The sequence below is a fragment of the Clarias gariepinus genome, chromosome 1, assembly GCF_024256425.1.
Source record: "Clarias gariepinus isolate MV-2021 ecotype Netherlands chromosome 1, CGAR_prim_01v2, whole genome shotgun sequence".
NCBI classification, from domain to species: Eukaryota; Metazoa; Chordata; class Actinopteri; order Siluriformes; family Clariidae; genus Clarias; species Clarias gariepinus.
In genome coordinates, this window is record NC_071100.1 from 32,578,512 (window position 1) to 32,602,627 (window position 24,116).

The window sequence follows — 24,116 nt, forward strand, 5'->3', positions numbered from 1 at the left end:
CACACACACACACACACACAAACACACACACTAACAATAAAAAAGGCGAGAGAGAGAGAGAGAGAGAGAGAGAGAGAGATTGTGTGTGAGACCCGGCACGGTGTCAAATTACGTGCGCACACACATAACGCACACACATAACGAGGCTGAGGGAGAAAATAATTTTTTTACCTTCTAATGAGACTGTCTTTTGCTTTACACACTATAAGAAACAGTACACACGCACTTACAAACACAAAATAAAATATGTTTTACACACACACACACGTGGTCACAGTGTTAAATAGTTCACGCGTGCACGAATGTTGATTATACCAGTAAGAGACGCGCACTAAGACCCAGCAGGGGGGACAATTTAACCACAACTTCGCAGTGCAAGAGAGAAAAAAAACGTTGTCTCAGTTGTGATCACGTGACGCTTGGGGCAAAACAAGAAGTGCATGCGTGATACATGATACTCAGTACGCGTAAAGCAAGACTTGCTCCTCTTTCAAGTCAAAATTTATAAAAAATCTTTGCTCAACTTGCGGAACACTCGCAAACTGCGTTACTCGCAATCTGAATTTTCACTGGAAAACAGTTGCAGAACCAAATTCTTCGTGATGACAAGTGGGATAAATATGTTATAAGTTTTATGGTTCTTCTTTCTCTTTTTAATATTTCTCTCTCTCTCTTTCTCTCCTCTCCACAGCTCTGGTTTGTCCTCCTAACAGTCACTACTCTATGTGTGTGAGCTCGTGTCCAGAGACATGTGTGGGTGTGAGTGGTCCACCTGGCTGTGCACAGAAGTGTGTTGAAGGCTGTGAGTGTGACCCTGGTTTTGTCCTGAGCCACAACAAGTGTGTTCCCCTTAAAGACTGTGGCTGCGTCGACCCTAACGGCTCTTACCACCCTGTGAGTTTCATACAAAACACACACACGCATACACTTGTACACATATTGTAATACCTTGACATCATTTACTGAGAAGAAATGCTCATTTATTGTATCATTACACACTAAGTAACATGTGTGTTTGTGCACTGTCTAGGTGAATGAGAGCTGGTACCTTGAAGGCTGTAAACATCAGTGTGTGTGTCTAAGTGGAAAAACCATTCTGTGCTACAACACCAGTTGTCTGCCTACAGAGACCTGCCAACTGCTGGATGGAGAGTACATCTGTAAACCCAACACAACACCCCAGCCCCCAACTCCCCAGCCCCCAACCTTTGAGCCAAGCACTCCAACACCACCAGGTAAAAAAAATATTGTTTCTATCACTCCACACTATAACCAGCAATGGAACCATGTTCTAAGAACTTCTCCTGTCCACTAACAGTGAAGTGTCCTCCTGATGCTGAGTACATTGAGTGTGGTCCAGCTTGCATTCCCAGCTGTAAAGAACCATCCACCAACTGCACTGGCTCCTGTATCACTGGCTGCTTCTGCAAACCAGGGTTTGTGTTCAAGGGGAAACGCTGTGTTCCCATCGAGAGTTGTGGATGTCTGGATGAAAACAATAACTATTACGAGGTATTTTTTACAATTCACAGATGTTTAGGGCAAATTTATCCCACAAGCAGCACTATTCATTCTGTAAGTGTTATTTTGTTTCAGCCAGGAGAGATTGTGTTTGGAAATGGCTGCTCCAAGCTGTGTCGCTGTGCAGGCAATTATACCTTGAGCTGTGTGGACAACACCTGTGACCCCACAGAAGAATGTCGGCAAGTTGGAGGAACATACGGCTGCTATCCTAAAGGTGCTGTGTGAGACTTACATACAGTGGTGTTACTGAATAATATCAGCTTTAGAGACTTTTACAATGTGGAAAGTTCAAAGAGCTATTGAATAAAATAGGTTTTCTGATTGTAGGTTATTTGAATTGTTAATGCTTGTTTACCTTTTCCATCTACAGACACCTCCACCTGTATCGCTTCAGGTGACCCACACTACACCACCTTTGATAAGCGGAACTATGACTTCATGGGCAACTGCACTTACTTAATGTCAGAGCCGTGTAACAGTACAGACGTGCCTCATTTTGCCGTCTATGTTGACAATGAGAATCGCTACAACATTCCCACCATCAGTTATGTGAGTGCTGTCCATGTCCATGCTCTGGGAGTTCAAGTGTCCATCCTGAAAGGAGGAGATGTGCAGGTGAGGAAACAGAGGGAATCACTGTAGAAAATACAGAGAGTGAAAATCTGGATTCAGTAGTAATGTAGTACAAGTAAATAAGTTTCTGAACAAGTTTCTCCAACTGTTCTCAGGTGAATGGAACCAAAGTGAACATACCACTGAGTCCTGTTACTGGAATGGACATCTTCAAACAGGGGACACTCTACACAGTGTCATTAAACTTTGGTGTGACAGTTCGCTACGATGGAAACCACTATATGGATATCAAAGTTATCAAAGAGTGAGTGTTGTGTTACAGTGATGATGATTAAGGTCTTGTTAATACAGTATACGGCTGACATGCCCAAATGTTTCTCTGAAGAAAATCCATTCAAGACCAAAACTACATTTACTCATCTTTAAAGCAAATAACATTGGTCTATTTAATCTTAGAGGGCAAATCCAGCCTTGGATTAATCGAAATTGATTTACTCTTAATTTTGCGCTCATACAATGTGCTTGTGTGTGTTTCTGCAGCTATCAGGACAAGCTTTGTGGCCTGTGTGGAGACTACAATGGTAACATTAATGATGACTTCCGTACCCCCAGCGGTGAACTGGTCACCAGTCCAACAGATTTTGGCAACAGCTGGAACACAAACCCTGAGTAAGTCACTGGTTTAGTGTTGTACAGTGTGTATACAGAGCAGGTTGGGGTTCCTTACTCCCTCCATGGTGTGTACAATGACCGAGCAGTAACACGTCTTTACATTTACATTTCAGCTGCAATAAACCACCAGTCAAGCCAGATCCAGACTGCACAGACACAGAAAAGGATCTTTATGAGAGTCCTGCTTACTGTGGAATCATATTGGACAACAAAGGCCCATTTGCAGTCTGTCACCCAAAAGTCAATCCTAATGTAAGTTCATTGACCAGACCATGTCCAGCTGAGCTGAAGACTATTTTAGTCATATAAAATCAACACCGTGTTCTTTGTTTTTATTGTGTGTTTTGGTATAGAGTTTCTTCCAAAACTGTGTGTTTGACCTGTGTGCATTGGGTGGCCCTGACTCTGCACTGTGTGAAGCGATTGAAGCGTACGTAAATGAGTGTCAGGACCGTGGTGTCATCATCGGACCCTGGAGAAACAACACCTTCTGCCGTGAGTCCCAAAAATCTTAAACACTCTTTGGTCAATTTTCACAAAATTTTTAATTATTTAAATTATTATTTAGCTGTATGACTACACAAGATATATGTTATTTATTCTTAAGCAAGTCAGTCTACTTCAGTAACATCTTGTGTTTTTCTTTAGCTCTTACATGCCCACCCAACAGCCATTACAACTCCTGCGTGTCTCCTTGCCAGCCCTCCTGTAACCCTCCTCCACCCGGCCAATGCAATAGACCCTGTTCCGAGGGGTGTGTGTGTGACCCTGGATATGTACTCAGTGGTGACAAGTGTGTGAAGCAGGACACATGTGGCTGCATGCATAATGGACACTATTACCAGGTGAGTGAGTCTGTCTGTCTTTGTCAAGTCAGCCGATAAGTTTAGTGTACACTGTCTAAACTGTTCTGCCTTCTGTCTCTGTGTGTTAGCCTGGAGATGAGTTCTACACTAAGGACTGTGAGCTTCTGTGCAAGTGTAACCCTCCATTCGTCAGCTGCAGTGCTGCTGAATGCCCTCCAATGCAGCAGTGTGGTGTGCAGGGAGGAGAAATAGGATGCTACCCAGTTGGTTAGTACTTTTTTACAGTACAATTCTGTGGCTTATTTTTTCATGAAACTGCCTGGGTCAGTGATGATTATTTTTAAACAAGTAAAAAAAAATTACCTTTAAGAAGTTGTATGAAGCCACCTGTGTCCTATCCCCTTACTAGACTCCAAGGACTGTATTATTTCTGGTGATCCCCATTACAACACCTTTGATGGTAAATACTACACCTTCATGGGCACCTGCACCTACACACTGGCTCGCACCTGCAGAAACAACACTGGTGAGAAAATTTACCTGGTTATTACACTACAGGTCATGATTATTTGGTCGTTAAATCAGTCAGGTGATATATGTAGTTGTTCAGGTCAGGAATTAGTTTTAATGTTGCGTGTTTTACAGGCCCCTGGTTCTCTGTGGAAGGAAAAAATGAGGAAAGAGGAATTGCTGGAGTATCTTATCTCAAGAAGTTGTATGTGACTGTCAACAACATCACTGTAACAATGATGAAGAGCCGCACCACTCTGGTCAGTCTAACAACTGCTTATTTGTTTTCTCTTATTAATTTATTTTTTAATGCTAAGTTAACAAAACATTTAAAACTGAATGTTTTTAAGCACCATATTGTGTCATTTTTCAATTAATTTTACTTTCTTTTGCCAAATGCATATTGTTTTATTGAGGTAATTTCTCTCTCTCTCTCTCTCTCTCTCTCTCTCTCTTTCTAATTCTTTCCCACATCTGCAGGTGAATGGTCGTAAAGTAGCTCTACCCCACTCTCCTTCTCCTCTGATCTCTTTGACTTCAGCTGGGCAGTATGTTATTCTCACCACTCCTTTTGGTCTGGAGGTGCGCTGGGATGGCAACCACTACGCTAAGATCACCGTGCCCAGGTACTGATTCTTGATCGAGCTTTTATTATATCAGTACATGCAGCGTGTCATTTTCAAACATTTTACCATAAAAAATTATCGAAAATTGTAGGTCTATTTAAAAGGTAGTAAATAGTATTTGGTGGCTTCAAACATAGATTGAAACATAAATAGGGAAAACAATTAAGCCTTGTTGCAACGACAGACAGGCCAAATCAAATCGTAGCAGGAAAAAATTTCTCCTGGTTGATGATAATTCTTATTTTTCATTCTCCCATTCCCTCTCTCTCTATCTCTCAGTACTTACTATGATCAGATGTGTGGTTTGTGTGGAGACTACAATGGAAACCCCAACAATGATTTTACTAAACCAGACGGTTCCCTGGCTGGCAGCTCCGATCAGTTCGGCAACAGCTGGCAAACTGATGAAGATGAAGACGAAACGTTAGTCCATCCTGTTTTACTTTCTCTCTGTTTAATTTTTCCATTTGACAATTTTACATAGGTCATAAAGGTTTTACTTTTCGAAGATACTGTATGTCCAAACCTGACTGGACAGTTTGAGTACTAGGATATAAAAGATGTTCATGATGTGTTTCTAGGTGCAAGCCTGATGTCACACCTGACCCACCGTGTGACCCAAGTCTTGAGGCTGAAGTGTCTAAACCTGAGAAATGTGGAAAAATTACTGACAATGCAGGACCATTCAGGTGAGTGAATATCACATCAATAGAGTTTAAAGGTTTTCCCAAACAGACAATTAAAATGTCAGGAGACAGAACTGATCTGCAAGTATCCCAACTTCAGTAACGTTAATGAACAGACACCAGGGTACAACTTGTACATGAATAATTTCAGAATGACTTAAATAAGACCAAATTTAACATCAAGGAAATTAGAGGTACAAAAGCTAACAAGAGCACAAAACAATAATCCACATTATATAAATAAAAATAAGATGCTAATCAGATAATCATGTGATTTAATCGAGTGCAGAAATAACAAAGCCAATGAATGTAATGCTGGGCTCAGAGAAGTTACAAAGAAAAACACTTGTCATTAATGTGCATGGAGGGTGTGCAAATGAATTCACTCACTCTCACTAAAGTCTATACCACTTTATCCTGTATTCAGGGTCACGGGGGGGCTTAGAGCCACCTGCAAATGAATTGAAAATGAAAATTATGTTTTTATGTTCTATTTAAAATGTATTTTCTGTTGGTGTCATTCTTACGTTACCTTATTATTCCTCTTATGCACATAGGGATTGTATAAAGGTGGTGGACCCCCTGCCCTTCTTCCAGAGCTGTGTTTTTGATATGTGCCGCTACAACGGACTGCTGCAGACTCTGTGTGACCAGCTCCAGGCTTATACTGATGCCTGTCTCAGTGCAGGAGCTCCAGTGCACCAGTGGAGGGAGCCAGACTTCTGCCGTGAGTCTCACCATACAGTACTGTTTAGAACGATCATCACACGCACATTCAGTGATTTCTTTTCTAGTTTACGGTAGTAACGTGTTCTCTGTCTTGGACAGATAACTAATTTCCACTTTGTTTTATAAACTAAGAATATAAAGATACAGTGGAACCTTGGATTACAAGTATAATTCGTTCGCGAAGCGGGCTCATATTCCAAAACACTCATAAACCAAATTCAATTTCCCCATAAAAAATAATGAAAACTCAAATTATTTGTCCCACAGCCCAGAATAATAAATACATAAAAATAATTTACACAAAATATTAAGTAAAAATGAAACAAATTAACCTGTACTTTTCCATTTAAAAAAAGTAAAAATAAATCCCGACTGATAAGTGTTCCCGTTTATGTGCGCAGCCGCTGTGTGTGTGGTTGTGTGTGTGTGTGTGTGTGTGCGTGAAGCCCCTTCCGTCCCGAGAGAGAGTGTGTGAACCTGCACGGTGTCAAATTACGCGCACGCACACACATGAGAGAGGCTGAGGGAGAAAAATGGAGTTTTAAATTTTATTTGAATTTCACATAAACACACATTAACAGAGAAAGACTGTTTTGTCGAAAAAATTAGCAAGAAACATCGCTAATGACATTCGTGTGAGCACATACTAAAAGAACAACTGCTGTAAAGTAAAACAAACAAACAAATGAACCTTTAATTTACCTTTGAAAAGAATCGCGGGCAGAGCAATGTTTCTGTGTAGGGCAGAGAGTGTGTGTATGTGTGTGTGTGTGAAGCAGAGAGGGGGTGCTTCACACACACACACACACACACTAACAATAAAAAAGGCGAGAGAGAGAGAGTGTGTGTGTTTGTGAGACCCGGCACGGTGTCAAATTACGTGCGCACACACATAACGAGGCTGAGGGAGAAAATAAATTTTTTACCTTCTAATGAGACTGTCTTTTGCTTTACACACTATAAGAAACAGTACACACGCACTTACAAACACAAAATAAAATATGTTTAACACACACACGTGGTCACAGTGTTAAATAGTACACGCGTGCACGAATGTTGATTATACCAGTAAGAGACGCGCACTAAGACCCAGCAGGGGGGACAATTTAACCACAACTTCGCAGTGCAAGAGAGAAAAAAAACGTTGTCTCAGTTGTGATCACGTGACGCTTGGGGCAAAACAAGAAGTGCATGCGTGATACATGATACTCAGTACGCGTAAAGCAAGACTTGCTCCTCTTTCAAGTCAAAATTTATAAAAAATCTTTGCTCAACTTGCGGAACACTCGCAAACTGCGTTACTCGCAATCTGAATTTTCACTGGAAAACAGTTGCAGAACCAAATTCTTCGGAATGACAAGTGGGATAAATATGTTATAAGTTTTATGGTTCTTCTTTCTCTTTTTAATAATTCTCTCTCTCTCTTTCTCTCCTCTTCACAGCTCTGGTTTGTCCTCCTAACAGTCACTACTCTATGTGTGTGAGCTCGTGTCCAGAGACATGTGTGGGTGTGAGTGGTCCACCTGGCTGTGCACAGAAGTGTGTTGAAGGCTGTGAGTGTGACCCTGGTTTTGTCCTGAGCCACAACAAGTGTGTTCCCCTTAAAGACTGTGGCTGTGTCGACCCTGACGGCTCTTACCACCCTGTGAGTTTCATACAAAACACACACACGCATACACTTGTACACATATTGTAATACCTTGACATCATTTACTGAGAAGAAATGCTCATTTATTGTATCATTACACACTAAGTAACATGTGTGTTTGTGCACTGTCTAGGTGAATGAGAGCTGGTACCTTGAAGGCTGTAAACATCAGTGTGTGTGTCTAAGTGGAAAAACCATTCTGTGCTACAACACCAGTTGTCTGCCTACAGAGACCTGCCAACTGCTGGATGGAGAGTACATCTGTAAACCCAACACAACACCCCAGCCCCCAACTCCCCAGCCCCCAACCTTTGAGCCAAGCACTCCAACACCACCAGGTAAAAAAAATATTGTTTCTATCACTCCACACTATAACCAGCAATGCAACCATGTTCTAAGAACTTCTCCTGTCCACTAACAGTGAAGTGTCCTCCTGATGCTGAGTACATTGAGTGTGGTCCAGCTTGCATTCCCAGCTGTAAAGAACCATCCACCAACTGCACTGGCTCCTGTATCACTGGCTGCTTCTGCAAACCAGGGTTTGTGTTCAAGGGGAAACGCTGTGTTCCTATCGAGAGTTGTGGATGTCTGGATGAAAACAATAACTATTACGAGGTATTTTTTACAATTCACAGATGTTTAGGGCAAATGTATCCCACAAGCAGCACTATTCATTCTGTAAGTGTTATTTTTGTTTCAGCCAGGAGAGATTGTGTTCGGAAATGGCTGCTCCAAGCTGTGTCGCTGTGCAGGCAATTATACCTTGAGCTGTGTGGACAACACCTGTGACCCCACAGAAGAATGTCGGCAAGTTGGAGGAACATACGGCTGCTATCCTAAAGGTGCTGTGTGAGACTTACATACAGTGGTGTTACTGAATAATATCAGCTTTAGAGACTTTTACAATGTGGAAAGTTCAAAGAGCTATTGAATAAAATAGGTTTTCTGATTGTAGGTTATTTGAATTGTTAATGCTTGTTTACCTTTTCCATCTACAGACACCTCCACCTGTATCGCTTCAGGTGACCCACACTACACCACCTTTGATAAGCGGAACTATGACTTCATGGGCAACTGCACTTACTTAATGTCAGAGCCGTGTAACAGTACAGACGTGCCTCATTTTGCCGTCTATGTTGACAATGAGAATCGCTACAACATTCCCACCATCAGTTATGTGAGTGCTGTCCATGTCCATGCTCTGGGAGTTCAAGTGTCCATCCTGAAAGGAGGAGATGTGCAGGTGAGGAAACAGAGGGAATCACTGTAGAAAATACAGAGAGTGAAAATCTGGATTCAGTAGTAATGTAGTACAAGTAAATAAGTTTCTGAACAAGTTTCTCCAACGGTTCTCAGGTGAATGGAACCAAAGTGAACATACCACTGAGTCCTGTTACTGGAATGGACATCTTCAAACAGGGGACACTCTACACAGTGTCATTAAACTTTGGTGTGACAGTTCGCTACGATGGAAACCACTATATGGATATTAAAGTTATCAAAGAGTGAGTGTTGTGTTACAGTGATGATGATTAAGGTCTTGTTAATACAGTATACGGCTGACATGCCCAAATGTTTCTCTGAAGGAAATCCATAAGCAAATAACATTGGTCTATTTAATCTTAGAGGGCAAATCCAGCCTTGGATTAATCGAAATTGATTTACTCTTTATTTTGCGCTCATACAATGTGCTTGTGTGTGTTTCTGCAGCTATCAGGACAAGCTTTGTGGCCTGTGTGGAGACTACAATGGTAACATTAATGATGACTTCCGTACCCCCAGCGGTGAACTGGTCACCAGTCCAACAGATTTTGGCAACAGCTGGAACACAAACCCTGAGTAAGTCACTGGTTTGATGTTGTACACTGTGTGTACAGAGCAGGTTGGGGTTCCTTACTCCCTCCATGGTGTGTACAATGGCCGAGCAGTAACACGTCTTTACATTTACGTTACAGCTGCAATAAACCACCAGTCAAGCCAGATCCAGACTGCACAGACACAGAAAAGGATCTTTATGAGAGTCCTGCTTACTGTGGAATCATATTGGACAACAAAGGCCCATTTGCAGTCTGTCACCCAAAAGTCAATCCTAATGTAAGTTCATTGACCAGACCATGTCCAGCTGAGCTGAAGACTATTTTAGTCATATAAAATCAACACCGTGTTCTTTGTTTTTATTGTGTGTTTTGGTATAGAGTTTCTTCCAAAACTGTGTGTTTGACCTGTGTGCATTGGGTGGCCCTGACTCTGCACTGTGTGAAGCGATTGAAGCGTACGTAAATGAGTGTCAGGACCGTGGTGTCATCATCGGACCCTGGAGAAACAACACCTTCTGCCGTGAGTCCCAAAAATCTTAAACACTCTTTGGTCAATTTTCACAAAATTTTTAATTATTTAAATTATTATTCAGCTGTATGACTACACAAGATATATGTTATTTATTTTCAAGCAAGTCAGTCTACTTCAGTAACATCTTGTGTTTTTCTTTAGCTCTTACATGCCCACCCAACAGCCATTACAACTCCTGCGTGTCTCCTTGCCAGCCCTCCTGTAACCCTCCTCCACCCGGCCAATGCAATAGACCCTGTTCCGAGGGGTGTGTGTGTGACCCTGGATATGTACTCAGTGGTGACAAGTGTGTGAAGCAGGACACATGTGGCTGCATGCATAATGGACACTATTACCAGGTGAGTGAGTCTGTCTGTCTTTGTCAAGTCAGCCGATGAGTTTAGTGTACACTGTCTAAACTGTTCTGCCTTCTGTCTCTGTGTATTAGCCTGGAGATGAGTTCTACACTAAGGACTGTGAGCTTCTGTGCAAGTGTAACCCTCCATTCGTCAGCTGCAGTGCTGCTGAATGCCCTCCAATGCAGCAGTGTGGTGTGCAGGGAGGAGAAATAGGATGCTACCCAGTTGGTTAGTACTTTTTTACAGTAAAATTCCGTAGCTTATATTTTCATGAAACTGCCTGGGTCAGTGATGATTATTTTTAAACAAGTAAAAAAAAAATTACCTTTAAGAAGTTGTATGAAGCCACCTGTGTCCTATCCCCTTACTAGACTCCAAGGACTGTATTATTTCTGGTGATCCCCATTACAACACCTTTGATGGTAAATACTACACCTTCATGGGCACCTGCACCTACACACTGGCTCGCACCTGCAGAAACAACACTGGTGAGAAAATTTACCTGGTTATTACACTACAGGTCATGATTATTTGGTCGTTAAATCAAAAACTTTAAAAGTCAGGTGATATATGTAGTTGTTCAGATCAGGAATTAGTTTTAATGTTGTGTGTTTTACAGGCCCCTGGTTCTCTGTGGAAGGAAAAAATGAGGAAAGAGGAATTGCTGGAGTATCTTATCTCAAGAAGTTGTATGTGACTGTCAACAACATCACTGTAACAATGATGAAGAGCCGCACCACTCTGGTCAGTCTAACAACTGCTTATTTGTTTTCTCTTATTAATTTATTTTTTAATGCTAAGTTAACAAAACATTTAAAACTGAATGTTTTTAAGCACCATATTGTGTCATTTTTCAATTAATTTTACTTTCTTTTGCCAAATGCATATTGTTTTATTGAGGTAATTTCTCTCTCTCTCTCTCTCTCTCTCTCTCTCTCTTTCTAATTCTTTCCCACATCTGCAGGTGAATGGTCGTAAAGTAGCTCTACCCCACTCTCCTTCTCCTCTGATCTCTATGACTTCAGCTGGGCAGTATGTTATTCTCACCACTCCTTTTGGTCTGGAGGTGCGCTGGGATGGCAACCACTACGCTAAGATCACCGTGCCCAGGTACTGATTCTTGATCGAGCTTTTATTATATCAGTACATGCAGCGTATCATTTTCAAACATTTTACCATAAAAAATTATCGAAAATTGTAGGTCTATTTAAAAGGTAGTAAATAGTATTTGGTGGCTTCAAACATAGATTGAAACATAAATAGGGAAAACAATTAAGCCTTGTTGCAACGACAGACAGGCCAAATCAAATCGTAGTAGGAAAAAATGTCTCCTGGTTGATGATAATTCTTATTTTTCATTCTCCCATTCCCTCTCTCTCTATCTCTCAGTACTTACTATGATCAGATGTGTGGTTTGTGTGGAGACTACAATGGAAACTCCAACAATGATTTTACTAAACCAGACGGTTCCCTGGCTGGCAGCTCCGATCAGTTCGGCAACAGCTGGCAAACTGATGAAGATGAAGACGAAACGTTAGTCCATCCTGTTTTACTTTCTCTCTGTTTAATTTTTCCATTTGACAATTTTACATAGGTCATAAAGGTTTTACTTTTCGAAGATACTGTATGTCCAAACCTGACTGGACAGTTTGAGTACTAGGATATAAAAGATGTTCATGATGTGTTTCTAGGTGCAAGCCTGATGTCACACCTGACCCACCGTGTGACCCAAGTCTTGAGGCTGAAGTGTCTAAACCTGAGAAATGCGGGAAAATCACTGACAACAAAGGACCATTTAGGTGAGTTAATTTGATTTTTTTAAATTAATTTTTAGATTTTTACAGGTAAAATAATTCAATATGTACTGTATTTTATTTATAATAACCCCATAACAATAAAAAAAGGAACATACTGCATTTTTCCCTTATTATTCCTCTTATGCACATAGGGATTGTATAAAGGTGGTGGACCCCCTGCCCTTCTTCCAGAGCTGTGTGTTTGATATGTGCCGCTACAACGGACTGCTGCAGACTCTGTGTGACCAGCTCCAGGCTTATACTGATGCCTGTCTCAGTGCAGGAGCTCCAGTGCACCAGTGGAGGCAGCCAGACTTCTGCCGTGAGTCTCACCATACAGTACTGTTTAGAACGATCATCACACACACATTCAGTGATTTCTTCTCTAGTTTACGGTAGTAACGTGTTCTCTGTCTTGGACAGATAACTAATTTCCACTTTGTTTTATAAACTAAGAATATAAAGATACAGTGGAACCTTGGATTACGAGTATAATTCGTTCGCGAAGCGGGCTCATATTCCAAAACACTCATAAACCAAATTCAATTTCCCCATAAAAAATAATGAAAACTCAAATTATTTGTCCCACAGCCCAGAATAATAATTACATAAAAATAATTTACACAAAATATTAAGTAAAAATGAAACAAATTAACCTGCACTTTTCCATTTAAAAAAAGTAAAAATAAATCCCGACTGATAAGTGTTTCCGTTTATGTGCGCAGCCGCTGTGTGTGTGGTTGTGTGTGTGTGTGTGTGCGTGAAGCCCCTTCCGTCCCGAGAGAGAGTGTGTGAACCTGCACGGTGTCAAATTATGCGCACGCACACACATGAGAGAGGCTGAGGGAGAAAATTGAGTTTTAAAATTTATTTTAATTTCACATAAACACACATTAACAGAGAAAGACTGTTTTGTCGAAAAAATTAGCAAGAAACATCGCTAATGACATTCGTGTGAGCACATACTAAAAGAACAACTGCTGTAAAGTAAAACAAACAAACAAATGAACCTTTAATTTACCTTTGAAAAGAATCGCGGGCAGAGCAATGTTTCTGTGTAGGGCAGAAAGTGTGTGTATGTGTGTGTGTGTGAAGCAGAGAGGGGGTGCTTCACACACACACACACACACACACAAACACACACACTAACAATAAAAAAGGCGAGAGAGAGAGAGAGAGAGATTGTGTGTGAGACCCGGCACGGTGTCAAATTACGTGCGCACACACATAACGCACACACATAACGAGGCTGAGGGAGAAAATAATTTTTTTACCTTCTAATGAGACTGTCTTTTGCTTTACACACTATAAGAAACAGTACACACGCACTTACAAACACAAAATAAAATATGTTTTACACACACACACACGTGGTCACAGTGTTAAATAGTTCACGCGTGCACGAATGTTGATTATACCAGTAAGAGACGCGCACTAAGACCCAGCAGGGGGGACAATTTAACCACAACTTCGCAGCGCAAGAGAGAGAAAAACCGTTGGCTCAGTTCGCAATCCGAGGTTTTACTGGAAAACAGTTGCAGAACCAAATTCTTCGTGATGACAAGTGGGATAAATATGTTATAAGTTTTATGGTTCTTCTTTGTCTTTTTAATATTTCTCTCTCTCTCTTTCTCTCCTCTCCACAGCTCTGGTTTGTCCTCCTAACAGTCACTACTCTATGTGTGTGAGCTCGTGTCCAGAGACATGTGTGGGTGTGAGTGGTCCACCTGGCTGTGCACAGAAGTGTGTTGAAGGCTGTGAGTGTGACCCTGGTTTTGTCCTGAGCCACAACAAGTGTGTTCCCCTTAAAGACTGTGGCTGCGTCGACCCTAACGGCTCTTACCACCCTGTGAGTTTCATACAAAACACACACACGCATACACTTGTACACATATTGTAATACCTTGACATCATTTACTGAGAAGAAATGCTCATTTATTGTATCATTACACACTAAGTAACATGTGTGTTTGTGCACTGTCTAGGTGAATGAAAGCTGGTACCTTGAAGGCTGTAAACATCAGTGTATGTGTCTAAGTGGAAAAACCATTCTGTGCTACAACACCAGTTGTCTGCCTACAGAGACCTGCCAACTGCTGGATGGAGAGTACATCTGTAAACCCAACACAACACCCCAGCCCCCAACACCCCAGCCCCCAACCTCTGAGCCAAGCACTCCAACACCACCAGGTAAAAAAATATTGTTTCTATCACTCCACACTATAACCAGCAATGCAACCATGTTCTAAGAACTTCTCCTGTCCACTAACAGTGAAGTGTCCTCCTGATGCTGAGTACATTGAGTGTGGTCCAGCTTGCATTCCCAGCTGTAAAGAACCATCCACCAACTGCACTGGCTCCTGTATCACTGGCTGCTTCTGCAAACCAGGGTTTGTGTTCAAGGGGAAACGCTGTGTTCCCATCGAGAGTTGTGGATGTCTGGATGAAAACAATAACTACTACGAGGTATTTTTTACAATTCACAGATGTTTAGGGCAAATGTATCCCACAAGCAGCACTATTCATTCTGTAAGTGTTATTTTGTTTCAGCCAGGAGAGATTGTGTTCGGAAATGGCTGCTCCAAGCTGTGTCGCTGTGCAGGCAATTATACCTTGAGCTGTGTGGACAACACCTGTGACCCCACAGAAGAATGTCGGCAAGTTGGAGGAACATACGGCTGCTATCCTAAAGGTGCTGTGTGAGACTTACATACAGTGGTGTTACTGAATAATATCAGCTTTAGAGACTTTTACAATGTGGAAAGTTCAAAGAGCTATTGAATAAAATAGGTTTTCTGATTGTAGGTTAATTGAATTGTTAATGCTTGTTTACCTTTTCCATCTACAGACACCTCCACCTGTATCGCTTCAGGTGACCCACACTACACCACCTTTGATAAGCGGAACTATGACTTCATGGGCAACTGCACTTACTTAATGTCAGAGCCGTGTAACAGTACAGACGTGCCTCATTTTGCCGTCTATGTTGACAATGAGAATCGCTACAACATTCCCACCATCAGTTATGTGAGTGCTGTCCATGTCCATGCTCTGGGAGTTCAAGTGTCCATCCTGAAAGGAGGAGATGTGCAGGTGAGGAAACAGAGGGAATCACTGTAGAAAATACAGAGAGTGAAAATCTGGATTCAGTAGTAATGTAGTACAAGTAAATAAGTTTCTGAACAAGTTTCTCCAACGGTTCTCAGGTGAATGGAACCAAAGTGAACATACCACTGAGTCCTGTTACTGGAATGGACATCTTCAAACAGGGGACACTCTACACAGTGTCATTAAACTTTGGTGTGACAGTTCGCTACGATGGAAACCACTATATGGATATTAAAGTTATCAAAGAGTGAGTGTTGTGTTACAGTGATGATGATTAAGGTCTTGTTAATACAGTATACGGCTGACATGCCCAAATGTTTCTCTGAAGGAAATCCATAAGCAAATAACATTGGTCTATTTAATCTTAGAGGGCAAATCCAGCCTTGGATTAATCGAAATTGATTTACCCTTTATTTTGCGCTCATACAATGTGCTTGTGTGTGTTTCTGCAGCTATCAGGACAAGCTTTGTGGCCTGTGTGGAGACTACAATGGTAACATTAATGATGACTTCCGTACCCCCAGCGGTGAACTGGTCACCAGTCCAACAGATTTTGGCAACAGCTGGAACACAAACCCTGAGTAAGTCACTGGTTTGATGTTGTACAGTGTGTATACAGAGCAGGTTGGGGGTTCCTTACTCCCTCCATGGTGTGTACAATGACCGAGCAGTAACACGTCTTTACATTTACATTTCAGCTGCAATAAACCACCAGTCAAGCCAGATCCAGACTGCACAGACACAGAAAAGGATCTTTATGAGAGTCCTGCTTACTGTGGAATCATATTGGACAACCAAGGCCCATTTGCAGTCTGTCACCCAAAAGTCAATCCTAATGTAAGTTCATTGACCAGACCATGTCCAGCTGAGCTGAAGACTATTTTAGTCATATAAAATCAACACCGTGTTCTTTGTTTTTATTGTGTGTTTTGGTATAGAGTTTCTTCCAAAACTGTGTGTTTGACCTGTGTGCATTGGGTGGCCCTGACTCTGCACTGTGTGAAGCGATTGAAGCGTACGTAAATGAGTGTCAGGACCGTGGTGTCATCATCGGACCCTGGAGAAACAACACCTTCTGCCGTGAGTCCCAAAAATCTTAAACACTCTTTGGTCAATTTTCACAAAATTTTTAATTATTTAAATTATTATTCAGCTGTATGACTATACGAGATATATGTTATTTATTCTTAAGCAAGTCAGTCTACTTCAGTAACATCTTGTGTTTTTCTTTAGCTCTTACATGCCCACCCAACAGCCATTACAACTCCTGCGTGTCTCCTTGCCAGCCCTCCTGTAACCCTCCTCCACCCGGCCAATGCAATAGACCCTGTTCCGAGGGGTGTGTGTGTGACCCTGGATATGTACTCAGTGGTGACAAGTGTGTGAAGCAGGACACATGTGGCTGCATGCATAATGGACACTATTACCAGGTGAGTGAGTCTGTCTGTCTTTGTCAAGTCAGCCGATGAGTTTAGTGTACACTGTCTAAACTGTTCTGCCTTCTGTCTCTGTGTGTTAGCCTGGAGATGAGTTCTACACTAAGGACTGTGAGCTTCTGTGCAAGTGTAACCCTCCATTCGTCAGCTGCAGTGCTGCTGAATGCCCTCCAATGCAGCAGTGTGGTGTGCAGGGAGGAGAAATAGGATGCTACCCAGTTGGTTAGTACTTTTTTACAGTAAAATTCTGTGGCTTATTTTTTCATGAAACTGCCTGGGTCAGTGATGATCATTTTTAAACAAGTAAAAAAAAATTACCTTTAAGAAGTTGTATGAAGCCACCTGTGTCCTATCCCCTTACTAGACTCCAAGGACTGTATTATTTCTGGTGATCCCCATTACAACACCTTTGATGGTAAATACTACACCTTCATGGGCACCTGCACCTACACACTGGCTCGCACCTGCAGAAACAACACTGGTGAGAAAATTTACCTGGTTATTACACTACAGGTCATGATTATTTGGTCGTTAAATCAAAAACTTTAAAAGTCAGGTGATATATGTAGTTGTTCAGATCAGGAATTAGTTTTAATGTTGTGTGTTTTACAGGCCCCTGGTTCTCTGTGGAAGGAAAAAATGAGGAAAGAGGAATTGCTGGAGTATCTTATCTCAAGAAGTTGTATGTGACTGTCAACAACATCACTGTAACAATGATGAAGAGCCGCACCACTCTGGTTAGTATGAACTTTAAACATTATTTAGTGCTTTATGGGATATATGTTTGAATTTAATCTCTTCTTATTCCCCAAAATTTTACAATTATCATATGTGGTGGGCAATTTGAAAATTTTTTTAAATATGCCCATGCCATCAGGGAAGGAAAAGTAGCTTGACAGGATAATCTGATCATTCAGTACATTCAGGTCATCAGCTGACCTAATTTTATTGCCACATAACATCGCCGAGAATAGACCTGACCAACTGAAGCAACCCCACATTATTAAGCCCAAAGGCTTGCACAGTGCCCACTATTTATGATTGGTGCATCGCTTCATGCTCTTCCCTTCTTACCCTGACACACCCATCACTCTGGAAAAGGGTCAGTCTGGATTCTTCACCACATGACCTTTTTCCATTGCTCCAATTTTTATACTTTTAAGCAAACTGAAACCTTTTTACCTGATTAGCCTTACTAAAAAGTTTTTTGTTTTCTGCTTATAACCACCTGTTTAGTCCGATTTTGCATTTTTGTCACATTGTTTGTATGGAAGTGCCCTTATGTTCACTATTAAACACAGACAGACAGACAGACAGATAGATAGATAGATAGATAGATAGATAGATAGATAGATAGATAGATAGATAGATAGATAGATAGATATTGCACAGACGAGGTTTATAACGTCTTTATATGTATAATTTTATACATATTTTTAAAATTAAAATAAAGCTGTCTCTATGTCTATATCTCAAATCTCTCCCACATCTGCAGGTGAATGGTCGTAAAGTAGCTCTACCCCACTCTCCTTCTCCTCTGATCTCTTTGACTTCAGCTGGGCAGTATGTTATTCTCACCACTCCTTTTGGTCTGAAGGTGAGCTGGGATGGCAACCACTACGCTAAGATCACCGTGCCCAGGTACTGCATCAAGGACTGACTGATTTACCAGCATTTCCAAGAAGCCATTTCCTAGGATCATTGATCAAAATTCTATACCTATTATAATCTCTCTCTCTCTCTCTCTCTCTCTCTTTCTCTCTCTCTCTCTATCTCTCAGTACTAACTATGATCAGATGTGTGGTTTGTGTGGAGACTACAATGGAAACTCCAACAATGATTTTACTAAACCAGACGGTTCCTTGGCTGGCAGCTCCGATCAGTTCGGCAACAGCTGGCAAACTGATAAAGATGAAGACGAAACGTTAGTCCATTCTGTTGTTTCATTCTTGATCTCAGTTTGTTTGCTTCTTTCTAATGGTTTAAGTGCATAGCCTGTTTTCTAAATTTATTTTCTAGGTGCAAGCCTGGTGTCACACCTGACCCATCATGTGACCCAAGTCTTGAGGCTGAAGTGTCTAAACCTGAGAAATGTGGAAAAATTACTGACAACAAAGGACCATTTAGGTGAGTTAATTTGATTTTTTTAAATTAATTTTTAGATTTTTACAGGTAAAATAATTCAATATGTACTGTATTTTATTTATAATAACCCCATAACAATGAAAAGGAACATACTGCATTTTTCCCTTATTATTCCTCTTATGCACATAGGGATTGTATAAAGGTGGTGGACCCCCTGCCCTTCTTCCAGAGCTGTGTGTTTGATATGTGCCGCTACAACGGACTGCTGCAGACTCTGTGTGACCAGCTCCAGGCTTATACTGATGCCTGTCTCAGTGCAGGAGCTCCAGTGCACCAGTGGAGGGAGCCAGACTTCTGCCGTGAGTCTCACCATACAGTACTGTTTAGAGGCACAGCTGTGGTGTAACTCAATAAAATAACTCCAAGATGTTGACTTTTAATACCTATATTTTATATTCTGTTCCCCTCTTTTCTCCACAGCTCTGGTTTGTCCTCCTAACAGTCACTACTCTATGTGTGTGAGCTCATGTCCAGAGACATGTGTGGGTGTGAGTGGTCCACCTGGCTGTGCACAGAAGTGTGTTGAAGGCTGTGAGTGTGACCCTGGTTTTGTCCTGAGCCACAACAAGTGTGTTCCCCTTAAAGACTGTGGCTGTGTCGACCCTAATGGCTCTTACCACCCTGTGAGTTTCACGCTACGCATGGACAAATACACAAAGACACATTCGAAATATACTTAATTACATTATGTAGCAATATAGAATAAAATAATACAATCATATCATTTGATATTGATATTGTAACCTGTTTATGTACTTGTGTACTGTCTAGGTGAATGAGAGCTGGTACCTGGAAGGGTGTGAACATCAGTGTGTGTGTCTAAGTGGAAAAACCATCCGCTGCTCCAACACCAGTTGTCTGCCTACAGAGACCTGCCAGCTGTTTGATGGAGAGTACATCTGTAAACCAAAAGGTAAAGAAAATAAATTAAATAAAATTAAAAAAAAAACGTCTGTGGTTCCTACTTAGTGATTTACAGTTTAATCATATTCCTTCTTCCTTTCTCACAGAGCCTACAGTTCCAGGGATCTGCTCTGTGTCCGGAGACCCTCATTACACCTCTTTTGATAATAAGGTCCATCATTTCATGGGTTCCTGCTCCTACACCCTCACTAAACCCTGCAATGAAACATCTGGGATGCCATACTTTACTGTCGACACTCAGAATGAACACAGGGGCAATAACAAGAAAGTGTCTTATGTGAAATCAGTCATCATCAATGTGTATGGAAATAAGATTATCTTAGGCAAAGGCCGTAAGGTCCAGGTGAGATGCATTTCACAGACTTGACTAAATTGGAGTTGTGTGTTTATGGTAGTTTAGTACTGGACATTACAAAATACTGTTTGTTCATGCAGGAGTGTAACAGCATTACCTTCCTTGTTACAGGTAAATGGAGTTCAGCTGACAGTTCCCATCACTCTGACAAATGATATAAACATCTTCCTCAGTGGAACATTTGTAGTGCTGGAGACAAACTTTGGTCTGCGTGTGCGCTTTGATGGCAATCACCATGCCGATGTCAGTCTCCCATCCTCCTACAAAGGCTTGTTATGTGGAATGTGTGGTAAGATTCAAGAGCACAGTTCAACACAGTGATTAACAACTGAATACAGTTGTTATTAAGTAAATGAATAAATTTCTTGTAGAAATTTAGGTGAATAATCTCTTCCACAACTATATATCGTCCTTAAATTCTCTAATTGTTAATATTCACATTTTTACATCATTCTCAAAGGAAATTACAATGACAACCCAGCAGATGACAACATTATGTCAAGTGGCAAGCCTACAAGCAACACCAATGAGCTTGGAGAGAGCTGGCAGGTGCCTGATGACAGACCAGAGTGAGTGATAGCGCTTTTAATTATTGTGGTTACAGGACGTGTGGTGTTCAAACCCATAAAGTGCATGTTGGTACATGCTTTATAATTACAGAAGAAACCTTTGCAACATGAAACTCATGAAGTAATGCCTGAGCCTAAAACGTGTTCGGGCAAATAACCTGTCTCCATTTTTCTGTGCATATGACTGATGGCTGTAGAGTTTTCTCAATTTTGTTAAGTCATTTGAAATGATCTTTATGTTTATTTCTTATTCTGACTTTCAGTTGTACCAATGGAGGTGGAGATATTGTATGTGATAAAGATATTGAGAGTGAAGCTAAGAAACCAACCAGCTGTGGAATGATCACTGATCCTGATGGTGAGAACACACACACACACACACCATTTGCTCATCCCATCTGATGTCTTTGCCTAAGCACTATCCCTCCTCTGTCCACTCAGGAATCTTCAAAGCATGCCATACTGTTGTGCCGCCTAATCCATACTTTGAGAACTGCGTTTTCGACCAGTGTGGCACAGGTGGTTCCCCAGTGGCCCTCTGCCAGGCTATTGAGAGCTACGCTGTACTTTGTGCCCAAGCTGGGGTGCCAATTAACTGGAGAAACAACACTTTCTGCCGTGAGTGTTTTATTTATTTGTCCATGGGCATGAGGTAGAGAAAAGTTATAAAATTTTGTTTCTACGTTATCAAGGAGGTAAATTCATGCCTAATTTTCAGCTTTAGTTCTTTAGTGTATAATTAGCTGCCACTGTCTCCCATTCCGATTGTTCAAACCTTTCTGCACAAAAAAACATTTGAGGGTTTATTGCAGCCCCTTAATAAATTTGCTTCTTGTTTCTCTATGTCCTTCAGCCCTAAAATGTGCTGTTGGCAGTCACTATGAGCACTGTGCTACTGCATGCCCCGCCAGCTGTCAGGATCCTGGCTCAGCCAGCACATGCAAACAGCCATGTGTAGAAGGATGTGTTTGTGATGAAGGACTGATATTGAGCGGAGACAAATGTGTGCCCTTCAGTCAGTGTGGATGTACCGATAAGAACAGCAACTATAGACCTGTACGTAAACGTGTTTTGTATAATTGTAATAGCTGAGTCCTATGTTCAATCATGTTTTTATTAACAAAATATGCTAATAATTGCACGTGTGCTTTACTCAGGTGGGTGAAAGCTGGTTTACTAAGGATGACTGCTCTGAACGCTGCATGTGTCATCCTTTGAACAATGTGACATGTGAAGCATGGAAGTGCAGCCCCGCACAAGAATGTAAAGTTCAAGAAGGCCAGCTGGGCTGTGTAGATACAGGTAGGCACTGTTCAATCCTGAAATAAACCAGTCAGCTACTATCCCACAGTACAGTAAAGTGGATGTATTCACACGTAGTACAAGGTCAAGGTTACCATTTATTTTCCAAATCAACATTCTCTTTCCAACTACATAAAATAGCAGTTAACCAACAACAATGCTTTTGGTACATCACTCATTCAGCCTTTAATGTAACCTCTATAAATCTCTGTTTGAACAGGAGTGGGTATTTGCCACATAGCTGGCGATCCTCATTACTATACCTTTGATGGTGTCATGCACACTTACATGGGCACATGTACCTACACTTTGGTGGAAGTGTGCAACACCTCCATGGTGACTCCATTTACCATTGTGGCCAAGAATGAAGAGCGTGGCCAGCCTGAGGCCTCCTATGTTCGGTCTGTCACTGTCTACCTTCCAGGAGCCAATGTCACACTGAGCAAGAGCAAGAGAGTACTGGTAAGAGTCATAAAAACATTTAGTTTAGATGGGCAATACAAGAAGTATTGGGCAAGAAGTAATGTTTTTCTTTTTTTTTTCCAAAGGTATTGGTCATATAGGCATGTACATGATGTAGGATTGTTAAAATACAATACCCCTATGGAGTAGCTAGAACATATTTGATCATAAAGTCTTCTGGTTTTGCCTTCTATAGCTGGATGGCCAAAGGATTCGTACTCCCATGGACATTACTGTCGCCAAGGCCAGGGTGTTCACCAGTGGAGTCAACAGTGTTCTGTCCACTGACTTTGGCCTCATTGTCCAGTTTGATGGTGTTCACCATGTGGAAATCACTGTTCCTGGTGACTACTTCGACAAGGTAAGAAAACATGCTGATGATACTTGCAAAGGAGAAGTGCTCAGAGGCTTCTAGTTGCCCTTTAACAAGGCTTTATTTCATCTCTACAACAAGCATAGGATGAGGAATTGATTTACTCAGGTGCATATATGTACATGATCATGCATATGAAAAAAAAAAAGTTTTGAAATTGAGTTATTTCAGTCAGTTGTAGCCAAGAAGTATTGCTCTACTATACAGTATGTTGCTGCTCAATGTTGTTTTCTAACTCCTATCAATTTGGTAGGTATGTGGAATGTGTGGTAACTACAATGGTAATTCCAGTGATGACAACTTGATGCCAAATGGCCAGCCAGCTGACAATGTCATAGAGTTGGGTAACAGCTGGAAGGCAGAGGGAGACAGCGATCCAGGGTAATTTTGTATACACACAATGATCATTTGTCGATTAAATAACACATCCCAATAATCAGGTGTTTATATATAAGTACCAGGAAGTGTGATACAAATGCTTACCTGATGAATTTGCTTATAAATGACCACATCTTATTTATTGGTTTTTATGTCCTTGTCATTTTTGTTTCTCTAGATGCCAGCCAGACACACGTCCAGATGTGCACCCGAACTGCACAGCCGAGGAAGAGGAGGCCATCAGTGAACAGTGTGCCAGCATCATGATGTCAAACCTGTTTAAACCCTGCCACTCACTTATCCCTCCTGATCCCTTTGTGAAAAACTGCATCTATGACATGTGCGAGTATAATGGCATGGAGTCCACTCTGTGTGACAACGTGGAGGCCTATGCCCAGGCCTGTCAGAGCGCCGGTGTTACAATCAGCTGGAGAAACATTACCTTCTGCCGTGAGTAATAGTGAAGCTACTAAAATGAGAATGCTGTTAATGCTTTATAGAGTCAGCTAATAAAATTACAGAGGTAAGGTTAAATGTAGAACACCTCAGATGTATGACGGCAGCTTTTCTGTTCTGACCTTCCATACAGCTCTTCCATGCCCTCCAAACAGCCATTACTCAGACTGTACAGCACCATGCCCTCCCACCTGTGCAGACCTTTTCCCCATTTTCTGTCCCCTGCCACCAAATGGATGTGTGGAGGGCTGCCAGTGTAACGCAGGCTTTGTGCTGAGTGATGGCAAGTGTGTTTCACTTTCCAACTGTGGATGTGTGGACAGCAAAGGAGAATATCATGATGTAAGTTGC

The 24,116-nt window shown here is 41.4% G+C and overlaps 1 protein-coding gene across 1 annotated transcript in view; it reads left to right on the forward strand.

Moving 5' to 3' along the window:
• Positions 1–24,116, forward strand: part of zanl (zonadhesin, like) — a 46,311-nt gene that overhangs the window by 17,261 nt on the left and 4,934 nt on the right. Inside the window, exons 43-107 of the mRNA XM_053495448.1 lie at positions 692–894; positions 1,031–1,235; positions 1,319–1,512; positions 1,597–1,738; positions 1,895–2,139; positions 2,253–2,401; positions 2,638–2,766; positions 2,883–3,021; positions 3,123–3,264; positions 3,418–3,614; positions 3,704–3,842; positions 3,985–4,101; positions 4,221–4,345; positions 4,566–4,711; positions 4,991–5,134; positions 5,293–5,400; positions 5,955–6,124; positions 7,569–7,771; positions 7,908–8,112; positions 8,196–8,389; positions 8,475–8,616; positions 8,773–9,017; positions 9,131–9,279; positions 9,485–9,613; positions 9,730–9,868; positions 9,970–10,111; positions 10,265–10,461; positions 10,551–10,689; positions 10,833–10,949; positions 11,081–11,205; positions 11,426–11,571; positions 11,851–11,994; positions 12,153–12,260; positions 12,410–12,579; positions 13,904–14,106; positions 14,243–14,447; positions 14,530–14,723; positions 14,808–14,949; positions 15,106–15,350; positions 15,464–15,612; positions 15,818–15,946; positions 16,064–16,202; positions 16,304–16,445; positions 16,599–16,795; positions 16,885–17,023; positions 17,166–17,282; positions 17,414–17,538; positions 18,297–18,442; positions 18,582–18,725; positions 18,821–18,928; positions 19,076–19,245; positions 19,367–19,569; positions 19,718–19,859; positions 19,957–20,213; positions 20,337–20,514; positions 20,686–20,794; positions 21,058–21,152; positions 21,236–21,412; positions 21,648–21,850; positions 21,952–22,096; positions 22,317–22,558; positions 22,755–22,919; positions 23,185–23,312; positions 23,488–23,759; positions 23,899–24,107. Coding sequence (XP_053351423.1) covers positions 692–894; positions 1,031–1,235; positions 1,319–1,512; positions 1,597–1,738; positions 1,895–2,139; positions 2,253–2,401; positions 2,638–2,766; positions 2,883–3,021; positions 3,123–3,264; positions 3,418–3,614; positions 3,704–3,842; positions 3,985–4,101; positions 4,221–4,345; positions 4,566–4,711; positions 4,991–5,134; positions 5,293–5,400; positions 5,955–6,124; positions 7,569–7,771; positions 7,908–8,112; positions 8,196–8,389; positions 8,475–8,616; positions 8,773–9,017; positions 9,131–9,279; positions 9,485–9,613; positions 9,730–9,868; positions 9,970–10,111; positions 10,265–10,461; positions 10,551–10,689; positions 10,833–10,949; positions 11,081–11,205; positions 11,426–11,571; positions 11,851–11,994; positions 12,153–12,260; positions 12,410–12,579; positions 13,904–14,106; positions 14,243–14,447; positions 14,530–14,723; positions 14,808–14,949; positions 15,106–15,350; positions 15,464–15,612; positions 15,818–15,946; positions 16,064–16,202; positions 16,304–16,445; positions 16,599–16,795; positions 16,885–17,023; positions 17,166–17,282; positions 17,414–17,538; positions 18,297–18,442; positions 18,582–18,725; positions 18,821–18,928; positions 19,076–19,245; positions 19,367–19,569; positions 19,718–19,859; positions 19,957–20,213; positions 20,337–20,514; positions 20,686–20,794; positions 21,058–21,152; positions 21,236–21,412; positions 21,648–21,850; positions 21,952–22,096; positions 22,317–22,558; positions 22,755–22,919; positions 23,185–23,312; positions 23,488–23,759; positions 23,899–24,107 — 10,607 coding nt within the window. The remainder of the gene's footprint in view (positions 1–691; positions 895–1,030; positions 1,236–1,318; positions 1,513–1,596; positions 1,739–1,894; positions 2,140–2,252; positions 2,402–2,637; positions 2,767–2,882; positions 3,022–3,122; positions 3,265–3,417; positions 3,615–3,703; positions 3,843–3,984; positions 4,102–4,220; positions 4,346–4,565; positions 4,712–4,990; positions 5,135–5,292; positions 5,401–5,954; positions 6,125–7,568; positions 7,772–7,907; positions 8,113–8,195; positions 8,390–8,474; positions 8,617–8,772; positions 9,018–9,130; positions 9,280–9,484; positions 9,614–9,729; positions 9,869–9,969; positions 10,112–10,264; positions 10,462–10,550; positions 10,690–10,832; positions 10,950–11,080; positions 11,206–11,425; positions 11,572–11,850; positions 11,995–12,152; positions 12,261–12,409; positions 12,580–13,903; positions 14,107–14,242; positions 14,448–14,529; positions 14,724–14,807; positions 14,950–15,105; positions 15,351–15,463; positions 15,613–15,817; positions 15,947–16,063; positions 16,203–16,303; positions 16,446–16,598; positions 16,796–16,884; positions 17,024–17,165; positions 17,283–17,413; positions 17,539–18,296; positions 18,443–18,581; positions 18,726–18,820; positions 18,929–19,075; positions 19,246–19,366; positions 19,570–19,717; positions 19,860–19,956; positions 20,214–20,336; positions 20,515–20,685; positions 20,795–21,057; positions 21,153–21,235; positions 21,413–21,647; positions 21,851–21,951; positions 22,097–22,316; positions 22,559–22,754; positions 22,920–23,184; positions 23,313–23,487; positions 23,760–23,898; positions 24,108–24,116) is intronic.